Source organism: Poecilia reticulata, linkage group LG12 (genome assembly GCF_000633615.1).
Source record: "Poecilia reticulata strain Guanapo linkage group LG12, Guppy_female_1.0+MT, whole genome shotgun sequence".
Lineage (NCBI taxonomy): Eukaryota > Metazoa > Chordata > Actinopteri > Cyprinodontiformes > Poeciliidae > Poecilia > Poecilia reticulata.
The window spans coordinates 18,441,952-18,467,771 of NC_024342.1; the positions used below are offsets into that span (position 1 = coordinate 18,441,952).

The window sequence follows — 25,820 nt, forward strand, 5'->3', positions numbered from 1 at the left end:
CAAATTACACATTCTGACAAAAACCATGTTTCACAACATGATTTTGAGGCAAAGTAGACCACTAGAGTAATTATGAAAATATGACGGAATAAACAAAAGTAATAAAGTGAACTGAAAAAAAATTTACTATATTATGATGGGTTTAAGTACAGTCAGTTGAAGAATATTTACAAATCTGCATAAAATAGACCTATAACAGTTTTCTCACTGTCTGACATTGAAACAGATCGGACCTTTCCTGTCTTAGGTCAGATAGGGTTGACAAAATTATTTTAATTTTATAGATACAAGATTAAGAGGAAAGAGAGGATGACTGGTGAAGAACTGGTCAAAGTCACACCAGTGCTTTTGCTTTCAGCAAGAGACGTTAACAACAGTAGCTCTGAGGTAAACTTACAGTCATTGTCCCTCCTGAAGACCCGTTTGGGCCCGAGCGATAGCACATGTCTTCCAAATTTCCCCCTAAAGTTGTCTCCTGCTGATGCCTTCTAAACTGTAAAGAATTTACACGGTTCTTCCGGAAGCCAAATACCCACACAATATGATGGCGCCACTCTCATACTTTATAGTTGGGACGGTATTCTCAGGCTTGAAAGCTTCCCCCTTTTGCGAAAGGTTGTTATGGCCAGTTTGAGTTTGTTGTCGAGTGCGTTTGTAAACTGCAATCTGAAATGTTATGTTATTTTGATAATGGCTTCCTGCTCCCTGAGTGGCATATTCCATCATTGCCAGAATATAGTTTGTTTTAGTTTACAAACCTCGAGTACCATATAAGGACACTCTTGAAACAGGTTTAGCCAGCATCTCAGTAAGGTCTCCTGCTTTTGTCACATGCATTCCTTTCTGATCAGTGTGACTGAACAACATTCCCTTGTTGTTTGTACTCGCATAGAATTGTTTGCACAAACGAACGTGATGCCTTTCGGCATCTGCAAGTGGCACACAAGGATGAACCAGACTTGATGTTCACAGTTCTCCAAAAATATTCTTCCTGACTCCTTTGATTTTCCCATCAAGTCACACAGGGAAGCAGTGTGTTTGGTACGTTTCCTTAGAAGGCATTCAAAGATGTGTCTATTTAACTCAAATGTTGGGAGTTAACCTATCAAAAGATCAAAAAGCTACAACATAAAAAAAAAGAAAATCAACATTATTCTGACTTTATTATTTATTAAATGTTAAAACAGATCAGTATTGGTATTTGTACACTGGTGAATGAGAATATTCTCAAAAAAATGTGAAAAGAAAAATTGCAAAAAATTATTTTAACATCAATTTTTAACGTCATTGTTAACATCATTTTTTTTATTCTGACATTTAATTAAATTGAACCAATTTTTTTGTACTAACTTGAAACATTAAAATGTTAGTCTGATTTAATGTTTAATCTAGATTAATAATAATTTATTATTTGCTAAATGATTGTTATAAATCCAAAGTGCTGCTAATGGAAGATATTTCTTTGTTTATTGTTTTTGCTTTGGGTCTCCTCCTTATTAGGTCAGCCTCCTGCTGTTATTAGCAGGCAGAAGCAGCTGCTGTGGTTGAGCTTATTGTTTACAGTGACGGACTGAGGAGTGAAACAGTTTTTAAACCACAAAATTAACATTTATTTTTGAATTCTTGGCATGAAGACAACTCGGAGGATATTTCAGTTGTTTTTATAAGTCAAGAAAATGCTCTTTTTGAAACCAGAAAACTCTCTTCAAGTGCTTTTTATTTAGAGTACGTTGGGAACCTCCTCCTCAGAAACTACTCTGGCATTCACAGGTTTTTGGTGCTAATTATGAAGCAAGAACAGCCATGACAATGTTCTTCCAAAGGGTTCAGGAATCTCTGACAAAGTCAGGGAGAGTCTGTCACTGACCTGTGTGTTGGCGTTCGGGAAGAAGAAACAGTGGACCAAAACATTGTGAGGCATAAGACTGGAAATATACTAGTAATACAAAACATTTTTCATTTGCATCCACATTAAAAACAAAACAAAACAAAATTGCATGCACACTGTAGTCCTCAAAATAGCAAGTTATGTTAGACCATATTTAATGGAGGCATCTCTACATTTCTAGTTAGGGATTTTTGTCAGTCCCTGTATGAAATGAAGTAGAAGGAAAGAAATTGCGTGATGTGTATCTTTAAATCAACATTTGCTTTATCATGTCTTGTCCTCAGCAGTGTTCATCATCACAAATTATATTTCAATTTCTTAAATGCACCTCAAGATGCAAGACAAATAAAAGGGGTGGCTTCTGGACAGTAAGACATTAGAGTGGTATCCTTCCCTGTATGTCTCTCTACAAAATGCAAGAAAGAAATGCATAGATGGTCCATTAGTATAATGAAATAGAAGAAAAGAATGACGTAGCAAGCAGGTCTGATGTATAAAGCCACTGTGGAAAAGTTTAAAAGCAGTTTTTCTTTTAACTGAAGATGTGTGTATAGCTTAATATTAGTGCAAAACCTAGAAGTTTCTCAGCAGTTTGATAGTACAAATCCTAACAATATTAGAACACTGTACTCATTTTGATGAAAGGTCGAACAATATGATGACCAGAAGATAAAGACACAAGACGTCACCCAGTATGAAGCCAGGGCCTCACCCTGGAGTAACGGTGACAGAGAGACAGACACACACATTTCTATTTTACATTTTTGCGTGATATAGGTGTTAATTTGGATCTAAAGTGGTCTACAAAAATTTTTTATCCTCCCACAGTCTTAGCGTGACACTCAGGAGGATGTCATGGTTGATTGTCGGGCAGCAGGGAAGCATGGGGAGGGTATCTTATTAGACTGAAACCACAGAAAAAAACCTCAAAGGCACACAGAGGGTCAGTGTGACTACTCGACTGCGCGCAAGGTAAAAAAGCTTGCAGAGCCAATTTGATCCTGTCTACTAAGACCACAAGAGGGTTAAAAGTCTTACATTTGAGTTGGTGAAACTTGCAGAACAATAAATGAAAATTCATAACCGATTTTCTAATTTGTCATCACTCTAAACACTCGTGGGAGTCCTAGGTCAACTACTTCTTCTGTGCACCAAAATACAACAAAAACATAATTGTAAAAAAAAAAATGTTTTGATAAATATCATTAAACAATTGTGATAATGGCCCAAAGGCAGGTAGGTGACTCTTTACAACACATGAGTAGTTAGCATGCTCAGGTTAAAAAAGTAAAACAAACTGTCCCTTCAAGAAATAATCCATAAAAAGTAGCGTCACAACACTTTGGGACGCAAAAATGGTCATATTTATTTATAACAGTGTTCAGGAATCATCAAATGTCGTAATTCATTCATTCTCATCAATATTTAACATAGTAGTTTGAAGGAAAAAAAAAAGGAAAACAAATACAAAAGAAATACATAAGTAACTCTCCTAATGCTCAAGGGAAAGTATTTCTGTCCAATCAGGCTTCAGGTATCACCTTTAAAGATAGAAGTTTGACTGTGTCTCAGTCAATAACAACACTAAACAGTCATCTGTAACCCCATCTGCATTTGATGGTGAGCTGAATTTTTTTTTCAGTATCTACTGTTTTGAAGAGATAAGAAAACAAATCCAAATGGTTCATTATTGCAGTGGCTCTTGTGGGAATAAAATTCCAAACCTGGCAGCTGTTTTGTTCCCTCTAAATGTAGGATTTTCCCAGCAAACTGGAAATCATGTGTTATTTTATTGGAGCCCGTGCCCATTACATAATCAATGTTTTCAACAAACACATTGTTACTTTGCTAAAATGAATGCTCACTTTATAAAAAACAACAATTTATTAGCCATGGTTTATACAAGTGGGCTCAAACAACAAACTTTAGGAATGATTTAATGAATACTATGGCTGAGACCATGTTGTACCCTCTTGGATAATTTTAACTAGAAAAGTTTAAAACACCATTAGGGCCCTGCCTCATAGTTTTCTAAAATTTCTCCTTGTAAATGTTCAGGGCTTTATTTGAAAACACTTTCAAATAATGTTGATTAATTATTATTATTACTCCTCATACTATTTCCAGATAATAATAATTGTGCATTACTAGAAAGTAGAATGAAAAGAATATTTAAGAATGTTTTTTGTTTGTTTTTTTGTTTGTTTTTTAGGAAAAAGTCACTGTTGACAGAAAGCCAACAGTGAAAGAAAAGCCAGAAGTCCAGTTTGCAGTTTTCAAAAACCCATTTAGGGTTTAGGTGGGTGGACTGATTCAAAATGTTGTAAGTATCAGCAAGTTTTTGGTTGATGTACAAAATGTGAAAAGCAGTATGCCTTACACTGAAATGACACTGCAAGACATAGTGGTATATATTGCAGCATCACAGTCAACCAGTACAGAGTCAATATTAAAAATAAGATGATAATTCAGTGTTGAAACATGTTTGAATTTTGAATAATGTCAACTTTGTATTAAAAGTGTCATAATTTACTGAATGACTATTTATGACAACAGTCAAAAATATTCATGAAGGCTTAGGTTTCATAAAACATATTTGACTGGCATGAAACTGACAAAACAAAATAATTTATCTCCCAGAATTATTGTAAAATTTATAACATATATCATCAACATACTACACTTTTCCTACATGCCATTTGATATACTGGGCAATTCCCAGTTCCCACCACAACTCCAAGACTCTTTGAGTGTAACAACCTGAAAATGACACCGTGCTTAGCTCAGTAGCCCCTGCCCTTTCCGCACCGCAGTACTTTGGGTCAGGTGTCATGGTTTGTCAAAGACTAATGAACCCCTGTGTCCACCATTTTGATTTGAATCATGTGTGGTCTAGTTTTACTGCATAAAACATTTTCTTTTTTACTGAGCCTCAAATTTTGCCTGAATATACGCTTAACAAAAATGGCATTTTCGGGTTTTAGGGCCATAGATGTGAGCATCAGTTAAAAAATGTGTATGAAACATTCAGTTTTTTGGAAATATTGCCTTCGTTAACCTGGATTTGCTTGATTGTCTTGATTTTTGATGTAAAAAAAAAACATAACTGAAATAAAAGGCTCCAATACATTAGCAAATGCAGACCAAGAAAGAAAACTCTTGTCTGACTAAAAACCTAGTTCTCAGTTCAATTGAAGTGAACTCTGGTTTGGTTAGAATGCTGAATGTCCAGCGGACTGGAGACCACTGCAAAAGCAGGAAGCCAACTATAACACCAAGTTAATTAGTTAAGAGCTTTTCAGTGAAACGTCTTCAGCTGCTTTTTAAAAGTGAACGAGTCAATGGAGACAGTACAACAGAAGGAAAGCAGAAGGGAGCTCTACAGTCTTAGAGCAACAGCCTAAAACACCAATTCCCCATAAATTTTAAACCCAGTGTGTGGGACTACCTACAAATTCTGACCAATTGACCTTGGTGCACAGGAAGAAGAATAGGGTTTCAGAAAAGTAAGCAATATACCGGGACGCTTGACATTGTAGGGCCCTAAAAGTAAAAACTAAGATCGTAAAATGAATTCTAAAATTTACTGGCAACCAAAGAAGAGAAGCGAAAGCAAGACTGGAGTAATGTGAGATGGGAGCTGCATTAGAGCCAATGTGTTTTTGTGATTTTGGTTAAGGATTATTATTTGTATTACATTTTGTATTATAATAGAGTCAGCACAGGAATGATTTGAAGGTAAAACATTTTGATTTTTAACAATTTTAAGACATTTGAAACATTTTGATAATTGGAAAGGAAAATTGCACAACAAGGAAACAATAAGGAAAAGGAAAAGTTTGAATTAGAAGCTAAGCTAATCAACAATTTGCACAAACACATCCAAAGGCCAACAGAAACACCAGCACAGTATGGTAAAAGATAAACAGTCACACAATAGTAAAAAAAACCACACATACAAAAGTGCCTGCACACACAATAATAAGTCGAGTTTTTTTTTTTCTAAAGTGCCTCGAGAGGACTTATGAATTGGCGTTATGCATATAAACTAAACTGAATTTAATAAAATTAAAAAGATTACTAAGCTAGGATGGCATGAATACAATAACACATTTATTCCTCGAATATGAAATAACTATTTTGCTGAATACAACTAGCATGAAAAATACCTCACTGGATCAATTTTGAGCCACAATTCCTGATCACATGGTCCCTGATAGTGAGCCTATAACTAGACTGACTAAAGATAGATTTGGTTTTCTTTCTGAATCATAATGGTAAAATGAATTGAAAAACTTTTTGCACATTTTATTTCCTTGTCTGTTTTGAACAGCCGGGGTAAAGATCTTGTACAAACACCAAAATGTGTCCATTGAATTACACAAACAGCCCTCAGTAAACCCAGCTGGATTATGGAACCTGTCTTTATAATAATGCAAGCCATTTTATTATGGGTATGCATTTGTTTCTCCCACTTTAAAAACCTGCTACGCTCTGATTCTGGACAGAATGAAACTAATCAATACAGATTCAATGCTTAAAATGCATTGAAAATTGATTTTATCCTAGCATCAAATTTGACTGACTCATAATTTGTGGCAAACAGATGCAATTTCACTATAACTGATAGGAACAAAATACCCCGTAATAAAAAAAAAGAAAAGACAAATGAAAAGAGGCAATACTCTTCTCTTGCTTCAGTAATAATTTCATAATTCCAGCACACATTCATTAGTGAGCTTTTGGCAACACTGAGGGATTATCATAATTATTGAAAAATTGGGAGGAGAAAAAATAAATAAATCAGGGAAGTCTAGACCTGCGGTGAAGGCAGAGACTAACAATGTGCGTGCAAAGAGGCAAAATGGGAAAGGAAGCAAAAAGGAATAAGGACTGCAGAAAGCCTTTGGCCCCCTGCCTGCAATCTGCAATCTGCTGATGGCGAAGCTCGTGACGAGGAGGTGCACAGCGTCCATTTTTAGCGATGAGGTCATCTTTAATTAACAAAACAAAGAGAGTCAGCTGTGTCACTCCAATCTGTTATCTGCACCCATACTCAAGGACACCGTTTATCTCCATATAATTCAATCTCTTTGAATAAGAGCTTATTGACGCATTGGGGTGTATTCTTGGTCTCGAGCAATGATGGAGCTGTTACATAAACAAGGAAGGGGGGGGTGCGGGGGGATACCGTTGATTGTGATCGCAAAAGACATGTGGAAAGAGCAGAGTTATGTAGAGGTATTAGGCATATGACAGGAGAGGAAAAGCAGAACAAGATCCACATGTCGTGTGTCTCAATAAGCTTGCGGCATGAGCTGGAAGAAGCAAACTGGAACTAAATTAAGGGCAAAGATCAAATGGCTAATCTGTTTCTGAGTCCAATAGTACCAGCATGAGGTGACATCATTGCTTTGGAGCCCTCCATGCTGCTGCTGTCTGGTTCCCCCTATCTCTCTTTTGCTTTGAGCTCGCTCTTTCCTCATCTCTTCCTGGCTCTACTGTCCTAAAATGACTCCAATCTTCTCACAACGCAGTTGCTGTTTCCGTTTTTACACAGTGTTCGCTTGTAATTAATCTGTGACTAACTAAATCTCGCTAAAAAAAAAAACCTGGCCTTACAGGTATTGGTGAGTAGGCTTTTGTTTATTGGTGAATAGGTTTTGATCAGCAAAGCTTTATGATGAATGCTTATAAGAAGAGGTCGCCTATGATTTGACGAATCAATATGACGCGTCAATATCCAGAAGTACCTTGGCGGGTTTTTTTTGACAGTTTGCCTTTTACAAGGAACCACTTGCAAAACAGACAAGACAGATAGACACAGAACAGACCTGAAGGATGTTTAAAAATACTCCCTATTCTCTCTTTATCAAAACTCTGTTGTATTCTTTTATGAAATGCAAATGATGACGTCTGTAATCTCTGAGATGGCCAAAACTAGACTGAAATAAAATTCATACCTTTTCACAGTCAGTAATAAACACAAATACAAATGAAGAGTTTTCCGATTTATATTACTACATACCCAGATTAAAATTAATCTTTCATGTTATCACAGCGCCATTGACACAGCTTAACGTCTTTCAAATCTGCGAGGTTTTGACTCCACATTACGTGCCTACTGTGAATGTACCTTCACATTTCACAGCTGGTTTGCTTTAGAGAAATGCTGAGCCTCACAATAACACACCAGTGCTCTCTATCTAACTGGTTTTCCAATAAATCCTGCCTCTGCCTTGTTGTGCCATCTAGAGGTCTGTGTAGAGCCCAGTGAAGTCACTCATTTTCTGCATATCCGTCACAAATGGAATCCATCATCACTTAAATTTATGGCACATAAAAACTTCTCATATATGGAATGCCCTGACGGCAGTACAAAAACAAACAATGTAGAATAAAAGAAACTGTGGATTTTTGTTCTTGGCCTGTTGGCAAATAAAGTCAAATAAAGGACAAATAAACAAATAGCATCTATTTTGCATTACAGTTTTCATGTAAACTGATACATGAAAAAACTTTCATTAAGAAATATAAATATAATAATTTATTAGTAAACATACAGATCTGCCATATGTTACATTAATGTTGGAGGTGGATTTTTTTGCACAAACTTCACTTGGTTTTCCAGAGATTGATACGAAACAAAAGAATATCCAGAGATCAGCAGTTGTGTAGACAGTAAGGCTTTCTGGATGTCAGAAGGAAGAGGAGAATGGGCAAAATAATTTGAGATCACATAAAAAATTACAGTGTTTCAAATTAAGTGGCCTTTGAATGTATATTACCAGTACCCAACTGAGAGACTGAGTCTTTACAACTTGTGCAAGACCATGGTTAATCCCTACTTCAACAACCTCAACAGTATTCAACCAATACTCCTGGCATACACACTGAACCCCATTGAGATGATTCAGGACTTATGTTTAATCCACCAAAAAGGGAGCACATGATTCCATTACTCATACAAATTACCTATGACTGTCAAAATTAAATTAAAAATCACTATTACTTACCAGCAGACTGGCATAGAAGCAAGGCTTTAAGCTACCATAACATTGCTTTTTCCTCTAAGTACAGAGGTCTGCATACAAGAGAGTTTTACTACTGGATGTTTGGTTTGTGGTTCATATGATAGTAATGCAACATGCTATTAAAACAAGGGATTTCTTATATATGTTTCCAAAAATATCAAAGATTAATTTTGGTTTTCCCGTCACAGATACTTCTATCCACAGTTTTCCTTTTCACAGCAAAGACGTTTGAAAAGTTTTCTTACTGAACTTCTAAAACCGTTTTCTTTACATTCATGCCCCTCTTGAGAAAGCATATCGTAAATAACTGAATCTAAATGTGTACAATTTAGCACTGAAATGGAGCATTAAATTAGTTTTAGTGTCTGTCTGCTGCCATCCCTATATTCATCTGTCCATCTGTCTGCTCATCCATCTTCTGTACCCACGTAGGCCTATCAGAGTCATCAAACTCTGGAGAATAATGTAATTCTCCAGAGTTAAATGAGAGAGAGGCATGGTACACCCGGTTTCCAGTCCATCACAAGGCAGCTATTAATGTTAACATTATAAAAATGTCAACTAGTATGTGGTGTTCTGGGTCCATCTCCAAGTTTTATACAGCATTTTGGAGAATGTTTGACATAAGGCCAGAGAATAAAATATCTGATTCTGACACAACCCACTACAATGATGTCTGGGAATAACTGGATGTGAAGCCTCCTTAAAAGGCAGAATTTTTAAAAAAGTATTATTTCCACTAAATTGAGATTTATCATGAGCTACCAAGAGTGGTATCTTTTCATTTGATAATGAAAGAGGAAACTCATGTGAGCAAAACCGATGAGAGTTACAGTTAAAGGAAATTATGTTCAGTGCAAAGAGTTTCTAAGACTTTAATTGCATCCATTCATGCAGGAAGCTGCAATGAATGTCAAATCTCAGGCAGAATGTTGGCACATTGCATAATGAGAGCCTTCTTTTTAACAATGACCTAGGTGGTGTGAAAAATAGTTCATAAGCAGAACATTTTTAATTTTAAGTCATGACTGGAGTAATGAGAACTATCCCCACCTGTTTATTCAGCACAGTTAAATTTTCAATGTAATCAAATTGTCTACAAACTCAATAGGAAAAATAAATAAAATTATGGCCTACAGTTAATTGGTCTTATTTCTGATATTTAACCCTTGTCCGCCTCAAATGGATTTTTGTCTTTCTCGCATGCATGCACAAATGCAAAAATAAAATACACATTTTATTTGAATACTGACTTCACATTATGAGTTTTGAGTGATTTTCCTATTAAACCCCCATACAGCAGGATAAAATTCCAACACCTTTTCTGAATAAGACCAAAATCATGAGATCCTTGATATTTTATGAGAAAATGTGTTTTTTTTACCATCATTATATGAAATACCTTTATGATCAAAGGACTCAGTCTCCTCTGCTGTTCTATAGAAACAGCTTTGGAGACACAGTGAGGGCAATATCCAAGTGTATGAACATCCTCACTCTTTGCCATCTGTATGAGTGTGCACATGGCTGTATGTGTGTGCTCAGCGAGTGAGTCATACTCAGCATGGTTGAGTGGAGTGTCTGACTATCTCATTTCGCTTACATGCACCAGTCTGAAGCAAGGTTTTAATTCTTCAGTGGGTGCCAATTTAGCCACAGGTTTTTCAAACATGAGCACCAGCTGACTATCGTTTTCATACATTCAATATTTTTATGTCAATATTTAAAAATATTAGCTTTTTGTAATCTGATTGTGTTTTCTCCATCCTTCCTCTTCTATCCACCTAACTGTTCAGTCTTGTCCTCCTCGGCACCATAGGGAATGGAACCTTTTCTCACTATCCTTCCCAACTCCGGAACTCCCTCCAGAAAACTGTAGCATTGTCTCTCTTCTGCTTTTAAAATCACAAAAAAAAAAAAAACAACAACGAGAAACTTTGTGCTTCATTTTAAAAAAATAATATTACCTTATTTTAGGCTTGGACACCTAAAATAGGTGTATCTCTTCACATTGCCCTACATTGCCAAATACCTTTACTGGCTTAAGCTCTATGGTTGGTGATTTTGCCATGTGATTATCAAACATGGTTCAAAGTCATTCTGCTAAACAAATCTGCAACGTGTAACCACCTTCAAAGTCTGGAGAGGAAGCCATGATTGCACACGCCTTAGTTCAAATCATCCAGCCAGCTTGGAAAACATGAAGAAGTAGGAGAAAAACACATGCTATCAGAAAAAAAAAAAAAAAAACGCTAAAAAGCCCTTAAAAAAGGTATTTAACCCCAAAATTGCTCCAGTGGAGTTTCTTGTCTAGCAGTCAGCTAGACAAGAATTGAAAAAAAAAATAAAAACTGGTATCACACAGTTTTAAACTGGGAACTGCTTGGGTGAAGTGCTAAATACAAAAAGAACGACAATTAAACAATTAACTTTTCAAATATATTTTTGTATGGTTACTGTGGTGGAAAGCTGTGCTAGGAATTTAATTACAGCATCTATTGATAAATAAAAAAATAAATCAAAAGTGTCTCAGATGGTATAAAAAATCCAGAAATTTTAAAAAGTGCCATCTTTAAGGGTCATTGCTTTTATCAGACAATTTAACATTTTGAAATCTAGTGCCATTTTTTTCCCTCTTAATTTTATTTAATTTTTTAAATAAATTTGGCCCTTACAATCTTGCTTAATCCCATGTTGCAGAAAACAATAAGTTTATTTTTATTTCTACATAAAAATGTAGAAAACCTTTTCATCATGTATATTCCAGGCACATAGTGCCATTTAAAAGCACAATCGCAACTGTTTCCTTCAGTTGTTACAAGAAAAGCTGTAGAAACATAACTTAAAAGAAATTTGACTTTCCAATGTAATGCCTTGAAATTGGGCCTCTGTTTCTTTAAGAAGCCCCTGTTCTTTCTGACGTTTAATTTAGTTTTTTTTTTAGTTTTTTTAACCAGAGTTTAACTGAGAAGTAGCCGTAGGATGAACTTTGCAAATGTGCAGTTCCACCACAGGTTTGCTAATTGCAGTTGCTTGTCTGAAGGAGCCGTGTGGGGGATTTGTAGGCAAGCCGTTTTCTGTAATGTGGAAGCTTGGCATGGAGACTGAAGCTCAGCGGAGAAGCTTCATCAAATAGGCACTGCTTGGTTACAACACTAGTTTTCTGCACCCAGAATGGCTATCAAGAGAGATTAAATGATTTCTCAAACATACATAAAAGAATCAAAGCAACACTTCAGGTATGTTTTTGATGACGGAATAACATTATAACATGATATAAAAGTTAATTTTACATAATGCTGCCACTTTAGATAATTTTTACCCTAGCCCTAGGCAGCCTAAAATTTTAATTTTCAGTATACCTAATTTTCCGCACTATAAGGTGCACCTAAAAACCTTCAATTTCCTCAAAAGCCGACAGTGCACCTTATAATCCGGTGCGCCTTTTTATATGGACCAATATTGAGCCACAACAGGTCTAGCAACTACGGTAAGCAGTCGCCGACTTCATTTTCGCCCGTAGAAGAAGCGCTGGGTGCATGCTGGGATAGTTGTCAGAACGCTGGTTTGTAATCTATTAATAAAGTTTGACTGACCTATCTATCTACCAACCGTCTAGAATCAGGCTGTCTGCAGGTCATTTAGCACCACGTTCTCCACGAACATGCGGCCACGCCCCGGCCCAGGAAGGCTCTCCTCGCCAACCGGAGTCAGACTGCTTTGTTGACATTCTTTATGTCAACAAAGTGGCTTTAGATATTCATCCTTTAGTGCAGCTCCATCAGGGGATGCATAACGTAACTCCAGCCTCTACTGTAGCGTCTATTCTATGCGCCTTATAATGCGGTGTGCCTTATATATGAAAAAAGTTTTAAAATAGGCCATTCATTGAAGGTGCGCCTTATAATCCGGTGCGCCTTATAGTGCGGAAAATACGGTACATAAATAAAAGTCATCAATGGTAAATAAATTAAAGAATTTGCAAACAATAAATTGGAACTACTCTAAAGTTGAACTTTGTCTCTGTTGCAACACCATTTACAACACGAGTGGTGACTGGCAAATAGAAAAGTGAGTCACCCTCACCATCTGCCCCTTCATGCCTCACCTCTGCCAGCATGTGTGTGCCTAGCTGTCTGGGGCCTCTCTTTGCTCACTGGTGCCCACGCTTCATCAGCATCACTTCCAGCTGTGATGGATGGCTTGTCTATACTTCTCAATGTCTGAGGCCACTTTTTTTCCCCACAACACCTAGTTTCTTGATTGGATCTGGCTTGTTCCTATGACTCATACCGGCCCTGATCACAACAATGACCATTCCCTTGACCTGTAAGTACAATTGCCAGAACCACTCACAGTGTTTGGACGACCCCCGCTACGTCATACCAGGTCCTCAAGCAAATGTTTTATATGTGGTTTGAATTCAAGGCCAATTCCTCCACCTTCTTTTTGAAACACAAAGTAATAGTGTAACTTCATGCTTAGAAGAAAAAGTTTTAAACTTAGGAGCAACATGAGCAAAATCAGGGATAAGTGCTCACAAGATCACTATTGACATACAAACCTTGTGTAAGTCAAATGTGGGAAAAACATAACCAAAAATAAAACAAAGGTTATAAGAGATAGTCAAGAAACTAGCTTTAAAATTAATCTTTCCTACCTGTGTAGATTTCAGCTTCTGAAGGATCCTCCACACGTTTATGTTGAATAATGTAGTCAGAAACTTTGCAGCCAATAAGCGGCTCCACATCCATCCATTCCAGGGCCACTGTTGTGCTTGAGGGCTCCAAGTTAGGGGCCAGACGCAATCTAAAATAATACAGGAAGCAAAACACCGGCAGTTATGGATGCTATTCTAATTTGATCATTGCCCTATTATCTTTATTTGCAGTTGTTTCACTCGCTTTGGTGCAATTCTCAAAAGTATTTGTTCAATCTTCATATCATTGTATCACTTGTGCACATCAGCAAATCAGTTTTTCATTCATTTGAGCAAGGCACATCATGCAAGTGATTACGTACAATTCTCAGTACATTTCAATTGCTTATGGCATGTGGATCAAAATGCATTATATGCGCCTCTGTTGAATTGTTTTGTTAAGTTTGTCCAAGTCTTAACATACAAAATGCTTGAACAAATTGTCATAATATGCCAAGCATATTTTTATAAATTTTTATCAGACGTTTTTTCTAGATATTTCCCAAACTGGTAAATTGCTCCCAGGTGAATCCCAAGAAGGTACATGTGTGAAGCACTACAAGATCAACCAATGAACATACAATTTTCTGACATAGATTGAAGGTTCATCTCATGAACCCTCAGCTGGCAAGCATATAGTGTATAAAACACAATGCTACATCTCTGAGGAGTTAGGAGGCAAAACAGTGGAAGAGGCAGAAGAGGTTCAGGACATAATACCAGTTTCCGTCGTAGCAACAAGATATGGTTTGTAACCCACAATAAGATGCCGATGGAGTTCCTCTCATCCTACTCCATTGAGGAATTGTTCTCAGTATGGAGATGGGAACTAAAGGAATATTGCACTATAATTCCCACAGACCTGCATTGTCCTGTTTCCATTTCTATTTTTTTCTCCTTTGTTCTGTGCAGTGCTGTCTTTTCCTTTACGTATCACAATAACATGGTCTGTCAAAAAATTACAGTGAAAGTGTAAATTTGAATCTTGTTCAGTCTCTTGCCATTGATCTCCAACAATTACAATTTACAGTACTTGTCATCAAAACTTTAGCCATAGTTTACAGCAGAACACCCCTTCAGGGTATGTTGTTACATTGACGACATGACTAATCAATTGGACTGTCTTATCCATATGCAATGAAACTTGTCATTCTGAGGCACTGACACATTCTTTGAAAGATATTTAATTCTGAGAGATGAACTAAGGATTTTGAAAAATAAATCAGCTTTTGCAAGCAGACATATGCCATGTTTAAATGTTTGTACGAATTGTTTTGAGGAATGCACTGTTTACAAATGTAAAGAAAGATTCAAGAAATGCACCAAAATGACTGAGAAAAACTGTCAGTAGCTGGTTAGAAATCAGTAACTCAAAATGACATACTGTAGATCACGCAAATGTGCAATTTCAACAAATACACTTTTTAAATACCAAGCACAACACTATTAAACATTTGTTTGATATTGATCTGAAGTGTACTGTATTTGCAACTAGATTTTTTATAATTATTTTAGCATGCCATTGTTGGCAAGATATACTAATATAATTGGCCTATAAGTTCACATGAACACAAATTCAGAAGTTAGCTCATTCTCTCATCTTTGGTATTCAAATTTAATGTGGCTATCATAACAACTTAAATATATTACAAGGTTTGTTCACATTTTTGCCATTGGTATTCCTTTAAAAACCACTAAATAGCATGCACACTGTGAAAATGGAAGCTAAAATTAAAGTGCTTGTTATTTCTAATGGGCAAATAACACTGGGATATATACAAAAACAGGAACAAAATATTTTGTATGAAACCAACACAACCACAGTCAAAGCTGTCCATTCAAATTCTAGTTTCAGTCATAAAATAGAGGCCTGAGCAATAGCTCTGTCCTCTATGGTTGCTTTTTCAACCCACTACTTTTTTGTGGAAGTCCTCATGACAGACATTTCTTGAGAGAATGACCCACAAAAGCCTTAGGAGTATTATTAGGGCACCTTGAATGAATGTATGTTCTTTTAGGAGAGGGAGAGTGTGAAGTCAGCCAACAGTTATTAGAACTTCAGGGACCAGGATTGGGTGTACGACATTCTTAGGAATCAGTAGAGGCAGGTGTGCGTGTGTGCGTGGGTTTGTGTGTAGGGGTGTGCGTGTGCGTGTCTGTGTGCATACTAATTTATAACCAGTGCATGCATTAAGAAAACTTCTCTTTGGTATGAAAACCTAGATATCATGGTGTCACCTCACACTTACATTGGCTGCCTGAGGGGACTGCAGTTAGGCAGGCCGTCTTTGCTGAAGGCACTCAGGTCACAGCGACACCAGTTATCAATGACATCGCCCTTTCCAGCACACCAGTATGAGCTCATTGTGGCGCTCTTGAAGGCCTGTAAAATGTAACAGGTGAGAGAAATGCAATTATCTCTTAGAACATGTGCGCCCTCTCCATCTATGCTTAGCCCATCCCCACCCGAACCCTTTCAACCAGTCCCATTGATACATATCGTTATTTTCCATATGATGGCCTCCCATCATTTCTCTCTGTCTGTCTGACAGAAAGACAGACAAATAGATAGATGGATCATTTTGAATATCCTCAGTAATTAAGCATGGCTCACTTAGAGGAATTTAAAGATAACGTATTGTTCACAGCTCCAATCAGTCACAATAAGAAAGCCCTAGAGCAATACACTTCCCCCTTACATGCAGACTGACCTTATTATTTCCACCTTTCCCAATTACCGGATGGCAGGAAGAGCTCACCAGCACCAACAAGCTTACACTCCTATATCATTGATGCACTGTTACTTTTATGATGGAGATGTGAGAGCAGTGTCACTCCTCACCTCCCTCATTCAATGTGCTTCTCTGCGAGATCTGCTAGCGTGGCTGTCAGTCTGACTGAAGCGGGGATGGAGGGGGTTGGGTAGTGAGATATTAAGAGGTGACATCATCTCCTAACATCTCCTTGTGCTACTTCATTATCGGGCGAAAAGGGAAAAAAAGTCAAAGGCAGAAGCTCAGTCATCCTCTAAAAGGCAGCAAAATGCCAATATAACCGTCAAAGCAATAAAGTATAATGTCAGGGCTTTTCCTTAAGCCACGGACATAATATAGAGTGACTTCCAGGGAGTTTGCAAGCACTTCTGCTCCCCCCTAGTCACACTATGGATCAATAGAGCTCTCAGTTATTTATATGCACTAACTGGTTGGTAATGCTGCCTCATGCATACTGCTTTTGAGATGCTTGATCATGGTCACAAAAAAGACACTGATCCATGCAGAAAGTAGCATACCAGGCACCCAACACAGAGCCTCTTTTTTTATTGAACACCATAACGTTCAATAACCAGAAAGCAAAAGAAAAGATGAGGTGCCGTATTACTCAAAGAAAATTGTGCACGATGTGCACACACATGCAACGTAACATTGATTTTAAGTTAGCTGTTTCATGCTTCATTTCACTGAAGATATGCCACCAAAGATTTTTTGCAATGTGCCAATTATTGAAAGTGACATTTGAGGTGATTATCTTTAAGTCCTTACATGACTAACAGACAGCCTAGAAAAAACAGAGTCAGGGTTTAAATGCAGAAGCTGATGTTTTTACTCTGTCAGACTACCACATACCTGCCTTTGTCTGAATGGCTTAGGAGGTGTCAGCAAAATAAGTCACCCTGCTACCAATACTTTTGGTCATAATTTTAGAAAAGCTTTTGTTCCATGAGCACTGCAGTTCACACGGGCCAGAAACACATGGCATAAGCTATTGCTACATAGTCAAAGCAACACCGACTGAAATATTACAGCAAAGACAGACACATTTACTCCACTATTCAGAAGGTTTAAAAGTGACATGCTTTGTTGGTGCAACAGGGCTAGATGTTCCACAAAATCCATATTCCCTCACGATACCCACAGACCGTGCTTTTTAATAAGCATATATGGCAAAGCAGAAAAAATGGCAACTTTGACATTTCCACAACATTACATTGTTAGCTGTGGAAGAAGCTCAAGATTTTTTCATGGGAACCAATTCCTTCCAAAACCACTTGGTTTCACTCAAGTATTTTGAGAGCACTAGTGACCTAAATGAGCAGCAGAGGAAAAACTGAAGAAAAAAAGAGGGAGTGAGGCTGGAGAGTCCATGAAAAATAGGACAGTCAAAAAAACAGTAAGATGCAGGAAGAAGAAAAGGTGCAAAAAAGGACTCTTAAGCCATTAAAGCAATTCCCTACTTTACAATGAGGGCAGAGGGGATCCCTCAGAGATCAACCTCTTCTCATTAAACAGAATATACTCCAATGTAAGCCCCTCTAACTGATACTGCAGAATGAGCAGTTATTGTAGAGTGCTAAGCAAAGACTGCAAACCATGAACATCTAATGACCCCATGAAAAAAACTGAACATTTCAGGACATCTCAACCCCCCTTGCACCCATGTGGTTAACTGCTGCCGGAAAACACCAACAGCAGGAAACTTGCCACCCCATGTCAACAGGAGGTACACCACAGACAAAGGCATCAGAAAAATCCCAGACCCTGCGTCCATGTATGCACAAAGAATGGATAAATATGAGAAATGACCCCACTACAAAGGGCAAAAGAGAGAAAGACCACAGAACTGCCATGTGCTTACCACCCTCAGTTTCTTAGAAAAACCTCATATGGGCATGTGTGCTTGATTGCATGGCTGCACATGTGAAACACAGACAAAGCGATCACCACCGTGTTTATGTTTAAAGAGTAACGCAAGCCAGTCTTCACTGGGTAAACAGGGAATCTAATTGTGGTTAAGGGAATGAGGTGGGGAGATGTGTGGGGCCGCATAGGAGGTAAAACAGAAATGAAGGTTTATGGACATGGGAAAAAAAAAAGAAAAGCAGTTGCATGTATGTGGAAAGTGATAATGTCTTAAATGTCTAATAGCGAAGATAAGGAATATGGATGGAAGAAGAAAAATCTTTAGAAAGATGAAAAGAGAAGATGAAAGAATCTAGACAGAGTACTTCAATTGACAAGAGGTGGGTAATGTAAGTTTTATTGATTAACCACAATTCATACATTCCATAGAAAATTCTAATTCATTCCCTATGCATTCTGCGCTCACCAAACAAGAACATGAAACAAATCTCAACTACTTGTGCTTCATATTAAAACAATAGGTACTTTGCAAAGGAGAGATCCATCAAAGCCTTGATGGAAACCATGTTGGACAGTTTAAGGGCAGAGAGAGATTTCTTTTCAGGGACTGGTGACGTCCCTATTGTTCCAGTGGCTTCACTGATCTTAGCAGTTCCTGGATATGCTGTGATTGGTATGCAGGGAACTTACCTGTGATCAACAAATTGAGTTTTAAATGCAATAATTTTCTGCAGTGTGCATAAAATGTTACAAATGAACAGCAAGACCAATTACCATAAACAACTTCAGCCATGTGAAGTCAAAGTCTTGACGTCATTTAAACCCTGCAGACTCAGTGGCTCCGAATCGCAATGTGAACCTTTCACTTTCATAGAAACCCTGTTGTGACTTACAAGAAGCCAAGTGAGGCCATTGTGACCTCCTTACTGTATTAATCTGTTTGTCTAGTCTATGCTGACCAAATTACTGTCTGTATTCTGAGGCTAATACACAAAAACACTGGCCAGCTGGCCCACAGTATTGATTTATAAGATAATCACCAGTGGTGGAATAGAGTCTATGTCAGAACACACAGCAGATCATCTGCGTGCGCATGTGTGTGTGTGCACCCACAACAGTGCCTTTATGGGACTTTTCCAATCATTCAAGGGTAATGGTGTTAACAAAGAAGCCAATGGGCTTCTTCTAGGAACCTTATCAGAGGTAGCACTTCCAGGAAATTGTGCACTAAGGGCAGGTGGTGGGTTGGTTCATCCAGAGGTTGATGGGGGATTGACGTGTCACATGACAACTCCCAATCACCGCATACGGTTTACCTTTCTGAAAAGGTAACTAAATGTAAAAATATTCTAAACAAATGTGAGCTGTCATGCAACATAACTTGAGAGTTATCAAGAATACTGGGACAATATAGTTCTAAAATATAGCCCAGTGACCAAAAAAAGAATAACAATGCAGTCCAATCCAATAAATCCAATGGAATTAAGATCAAAATGGCCGATAAGCTTATAATGTCACATTTTCAGTACGCTTCCTTAGCTAAATCAAAACACGGGAAGGCTGTCCTTTCACAGCCGTAAACAAATTTGGTCAACTCATTCTTTGAACTATTTATTGTCAAAGCAGATAGAACATGACACATAAAATATTGCTGAAATTGTCTCACCTCTGCAAAAGGCTATGGATCATCAGCTTAGATTAGGTGTAGCAAAACAGTCAAATAATATGCTCCTGTTAATGTAATACTTTTGTGAGTACAAGAAGAGGGTATATAGTGGACACAAAGCGAATGACTAAATCTGATCAATGACCAGCAATATTACCTTCCTTGGCAGTGTAGCTGCATTCTTGGATTCAAAAGTTAATGTGTGCATCAGACTGGAAGAAGTGCTGCTCTTGACCTATATGACTGTATGCTACCAGAATGAAAGTACCATCTGCACACCCCAACTTATTTTCTTTCTGGTCATATTTCTGTGCCAAACTCCAGCTTGAGTGGATTTACATTATTACTTAGGTACAATCTTTCTAACATATGGGAACAAATCTGTAGGGGTTTTGCTTCAGTCAAAAATTCATTTTTTATGCAATGCTGAACTAGTCATTATTTATTATTTAAACTCTGTGCAGAACAGAGCCTAAAGATGTGGACACAGTGATCTGTACGCCTTGTCCTGCCGTACATCTTCAAAGTATGGTGGGGGATTAAGATTTGGTTTGGAAAAATATAGCTATATGGTGATATTACTGTTGAGTGGATCAACAAGATGGGAGAACATCATGCACACTCAGATTCATCCAGACACATTAAAACTCTTGGAACAACATTTTGCCTTTCACAGCAACAATCCAACAAGCCTTTCATAAGTTTTTCAAGCAAGTTTTTAGATCTCAGATCAGTTAAGCTGTGGTACGATTACTGAAAAAAAAATAAAGAAAAAAACCTTCAAAGGGGGTCAATAGGTTGCTTAATACACACAGTCTCTGAAAAGACAACACTTTTGACAAAAAAAGGCAGACATAGTAGTTTTGCTTAACTTAGTCTAAGCCTGTTGATGTTTCTTGCATATAATTTAATTATAAAGTGTTTCAAATATTCAGTGTGCAATATGTATTGTCTTAACACTATGTGCATTGCTGGGTCTATTAAGTTTTTTTTTTTTTTTTTATAAAATGACCTAGGTCACAATTGTATCAGTAAACCTGCTTGCTGTTAATTCTTGGTATGTGCTCGTTTACCGACTCAGTTGTTGCCTATAACATTTTACAACTCTCAAGAATAAAGTGAGCGGAATCATTGATCATTCCTCTTTTCTCAAACCCTTTTTATTGTTCAGAATCCTTGACCTTTGTTTGAAGTTTCTTCAGAAAAACCTAAATGTTTTCCGTTGGATGTTGGTCTGGGAACTGAGATGGCAATGGAGGAAGGTAGATTTTGTGGCTGTGTTGATTGAGCAATAGGTTTTGTATCATTATCCAGTTAACTAAAAGACAAGCTTGCAGTCATAAATATAAGTATATACTTCAAACATGTTCAATTATTTGAAAGAATATATGGTACCATTGTTTCCAAAAAGGCCCTTCAAAAAAAGAAACAAGTCCATATGTATCTTCCATTACACATAGCAGAGGGCATGTGTGCTTTTTTTAGTAATTGATCCTATTTCACTTGGAGGGTTTCTTATATAAAACTTGAATGCTAATCTTAACTAAGCCAAGACATTTTAACATTTTTCTGAAGCTGCCCCACTTTCCCTCAGTTCTCTAACATTGAAATTGAAGCATTCCTTCACCTTCCCTAACACCATGTTTACTATGTGGTAATAAGATAAGTATGTCTTCTTGCCCAGAACAGTGATCAGTGAGTCAAGGAAATAGAGTCTGTGTCATGTCACACCTACAATGAACACTGTGGATTACTAATTAGATATTTCTAGAATCTCCAGTCATTTTTATTACCATGGATTTGTTGGATTTGAAATTCATTGTGAGATTGTCTACTTCAATAAAAACTCAACCTATTTTTTAATTTGTTTTTGTTTTTTTTAAATCAACATATTTGTCAGCGTCTGTAAAATCCTTCCTGTGCCTGTGCTGCACTTGAGCTTAATCCTTCTACCTCTCCCATTTTGAACCTGCCATCTTATATCTATCTCAAATGTAGTTTTGCTGATAGGAAGCACGGTAGTGGCCAATGGGCAGGGTATAGAGCATTCTGACCCATTAGACTCAAAACCAATTTGTTCAAAAGGTTTGCCATAATTCAGTCATAGCAACCCTGGGGCTGAGGGACCACAGGCAATAGTTTACTTATTTATGGTCTGAGCTCTTTTTCCCTGGCATCAGACCACATGTCGGAGTCAGTGTTTGCATGTGTGTATAACCATGACCACCTAAGTCAAATCAAATCCAATTCCACAACTCCTTTCAGTACAAATTGTTTGAAGACCAAGTCTAAACTGAACAAAGCCAAAAAAGAACTTGGGAAATATGTATCTTTTGAAATACGTTATCACTGAAGGATCACCAAATGTGCCAATAAATTATACAGACAAATATTTACGGTTTCTGCATGCAAAAATGGGCAAATATTATGAAAATTTGGTTTGTTTTTGAATTATTGTCAGACATATCACGTCATAAAGAAGGCTTTCTATCAGACAAATATTTTGAGTGAATACAATATTTATTGTTTTATGGTATTTAAATGGTAATGTAATTTATGAAAGAAAAGACAACTATCATCAAGAATTTATGATAACTGGCAACAAGTCTTTTCAATAATTCTGATCCACTCTTTTGTTCTGATTTATCTTTTTACTTTTGACCCCCTCCAAAACCACAGTTCAAAGTGGTGTGCTACTTGATGTGCTATGAGACAACAGAATTTACAATTATAGTGAATCAAGCAGGTTCTGAAGAAGCAAAGCATCCCCAGAACACATTTAACTGTTGGTATGGTGTCTTATTCGGAAATACTGCTAGTTTCCACTGACAATAACAGGTACATTTTTATTTCATCAGACCACAATATTCCCAGACATATTGAGATTATGAAGGGAAATATCAGAAAGGCCATTATGAGTTTTGGTGGGGATGAGTGGGGGGTTCTTTGGTCTGCAGTGAATCATTATGTCATTGACTTCATTTCTCATCTCTTGTGGAATTTCCTTAGACTTCTCGTAGCCTGTTTCATATTGTCATATGGATTTCATTTAAGTATTTCTCAATTATTCTGGTCTGGTATTATTCTGGCTAGGGTGTGGCTTGTAAAATAAAATTAAATTCAGCCTTTCAGAAGTGGGGATTAATCACATGATTTAACAATGGGGGTGATTACTTTCTCAGACAGGACCAGAATGATTAAAATCTTAACTTGATAGAAACTGCAGTTTGTCTGATAATACATTTTCCTTCAGGATGATTAGACAAAAAGCAAAAAAAACAACAAAAAAAACAGAGGAAATCTGTAAATGGCGAAATATGTTTTCACAACACTGTACTAGACTAAAAGTCACTGAGACATCTGAGGTCTAAAAAAAAATCATCTCATACATCCCATCCAGTGTTTACGACTATGAAATTGTTCAATTGGAATTTGTTCCTCCTCTCTCTTCACTAGTCTCTTACAGCAAATTATGTCCAAATAAATATTTCAAAACCCAATCTCCGAAATGCAGAAACTAAGAAGAATGACCATACTTAATATTCATTTCAGTTTCTTTTCATTTCTAGTGAAGGTCTTCACAAAGAAATGGCAATAAAGCCATTGTCCATACCCCATTCTGGGTTAACATGGAATATATATGAGAGAGCCGTGTCCTGTCAAACTGCCAGATAGCGTGTTTGAGGTCACTGAAAAGATACCAGCAGCTGAAAAAAAGAGCGAGGAATGGAGCCAAAGTGAAAGTGACATATCTACTGAAGCCAGATACAAGGCATTTACAGACACATTTATCCAAATAGAAATGCACATTCAGATAGAATCTAAGTCCATCTAACCATAAACTGAACTTATAAGCTTCTATTTGATTGCTTCCATTGATTCAGGGTAAAGCGGGGGGAAAAAAAGAGGCCTTATTTCTAAGAGAGCTTTTGCAGCATGGCAGCTGTCTTTCCCCACAGACTCAGCCAAGTAGAAAGACGGTCTCAAGTGAAATTGTGTGTGAGAGACAGATGCACACATGAAGAAGAAGCGACGGAGCAATTGTGTGTGTAGACAGACAGGTTGCTGTGAGTCTCTAATGCAATATACGAATCTGCCATTGTGATGTGCAGCAAGAGGAGAAGAAAATGCAAGCAAAAGAGTAGCAGAGTGATGTACTCCCTGCCCTCCGCAGAGGTTGATGGCATCAATAAGAGGCTAATAACCCTGCCTCAAGCCAGCTCAGAGGGGTACCTTAGTCTACTGCGGTACCAGTCTTCTTCTCGCATGCCTTCAGAAGACCAAGGATAGTTTTGGGGTAGACAAAAATAAGGGTAGTTAAGTGGCTGGAACAGCACCATGAGGAGACATTTTTGCACTTCCTCACATTTAGGTATTGACTAGGCCCGCTATGGGTTGTCTGCTATTGATTCCCCCTCCTACTCTTTGGGGCTGTGGTGCTTGTTATGAGAGGCACGTACAGAGGTTAATGCTGTGCGTGTGCTTTCTGAATGCACTTATCCATATTTACATGGATATTTATGGAGATACCTAATCAGATGCATGCTTTACGGATGTTGAACATTTCTGAGTCACCTGTTTTTGCCTCCCTTCTTGCGCAAAGAGATTGCAAATATACCAGAGACGAGCTTCCGAAGACGAACACTAAATGTAGCACAAACAGGGCAAAATGTAGTCAACTAAATGTCAAGTGAAGCCAGAGCCTCTTCCTAAATTAGGCTTCTGGAAAACAGATCTGATGTGATTAACTTTCACTGCAAAAAAAAATAAAAAATGAATCCAAAGACATCCTATACAGAATGAATCAGAAACACAGCATGCGGCTATTAAGGTGATGTTACATTCAGCAGTGCATCCTTGTTTTAAAACACCGATAGACACACATTCAGACACACTCACATGCATACACACAGACTTCCCCACAAGTGAAAAACCATGATGTCATCTTTTTATGCAGCCTGTATTACAGTACTCCTTCCCAGTGGTCAAAGTTAACCAACTCATGCCCTCTATAGGTGAGGTGGAACAACTGCACATTAATTTAATGCTTCAGAGGAAACAAAATATACACAGTTTGCAAGAGTTACACCGCAGTTCTACTATATTATATTACATTCCAAGCAAAACATGCCAAACAGTGTGCTTGCACCTTCTGAATAAGGAGCAATGCACACAATTTGAATTGTTTTTGAACTGTGCAGATTATCCAGTCGGAGTGTATTATCAGCCGAATGCTCTTCTTGTCAGATTTGACCCAGCAGGCTATTTTTATCAAAGACACTGGGTCACAGCTGATTTACACCACCAGTTACAGCTGACACCTTAAACTGGTGGTCAGGAAAGTATTCACATTCCTCCAGATCACACCCCTTCTGAATACCACAACTCCACCTTTACACCTCTACAGACAGAAATTATGGTGGGGAGAATCTGAAAATATCAAAATTGTGAGTCTACTTTCAGATTCCCAATTGAATATAGGTCTAGACATTGATTGGGGCATTGCAGAAGTTAAACCTTTGCCCCAGCCTCAAATCTTGTGCAGCCTCTATCAGACTTTCGTCAAGAATTACCTTGCATTTAACTGGTGATTTTACATTAAATTCTGTCCAGCTTTCCTATGCCTGCTGAAATAAAACATTCTTACTATGTGAGCCACGCATTAGTCTCCCAACATGTTTTGCAGGCAGACCAAAATCATTCATTTTTGGCACTGTCTTCCACATCTGCTGTGTTCCCAAAGACCAGGGCACAAATGTGTGTGTGTGTGCTTTTTTCCCCCCCAACACAGACTCCTCATGCCACTCTTCCCAACAGACCAAGGTGATGCATGATTAATGTTTGTCCTGTCAACAAATTCTCACCACCAGAGCTACAGATCTCTGTGGCTCCT

The 25,820-nt window shown here is 37.6% G+C and overlaps 1 protein-coding gene across 3 annotated transcripts in view; it reads right to left on the reverse strand.

Annotated features, from left to right (window-relative positions):
* Positions 1-25,820, reverse strand: part of astn2 (astrotactin 2) — a 270,497-nt gene that overhangs the window by 22,023 nt on the left and 222,654 nt on the right. For all 3 annotated transcript variants that reach the window (XM_008424385.2, XM_008424384.2, XM_008424386.2), the window contains 2 exons: positions 15,871-16,004; positions 13,583-13,731 (listed from right to left, as the gene is read on the reverse strand). In XM_008424385.2, coding sequence (XP_008422607.1) covers positions 13,583-13,731; positions 15,871-16,004 — 283 coding nt within the window. The remainder of the gene's footprint in view (positions 1-13,582; positions 13,732-15,870; positions 16,005-25,820) is intronic.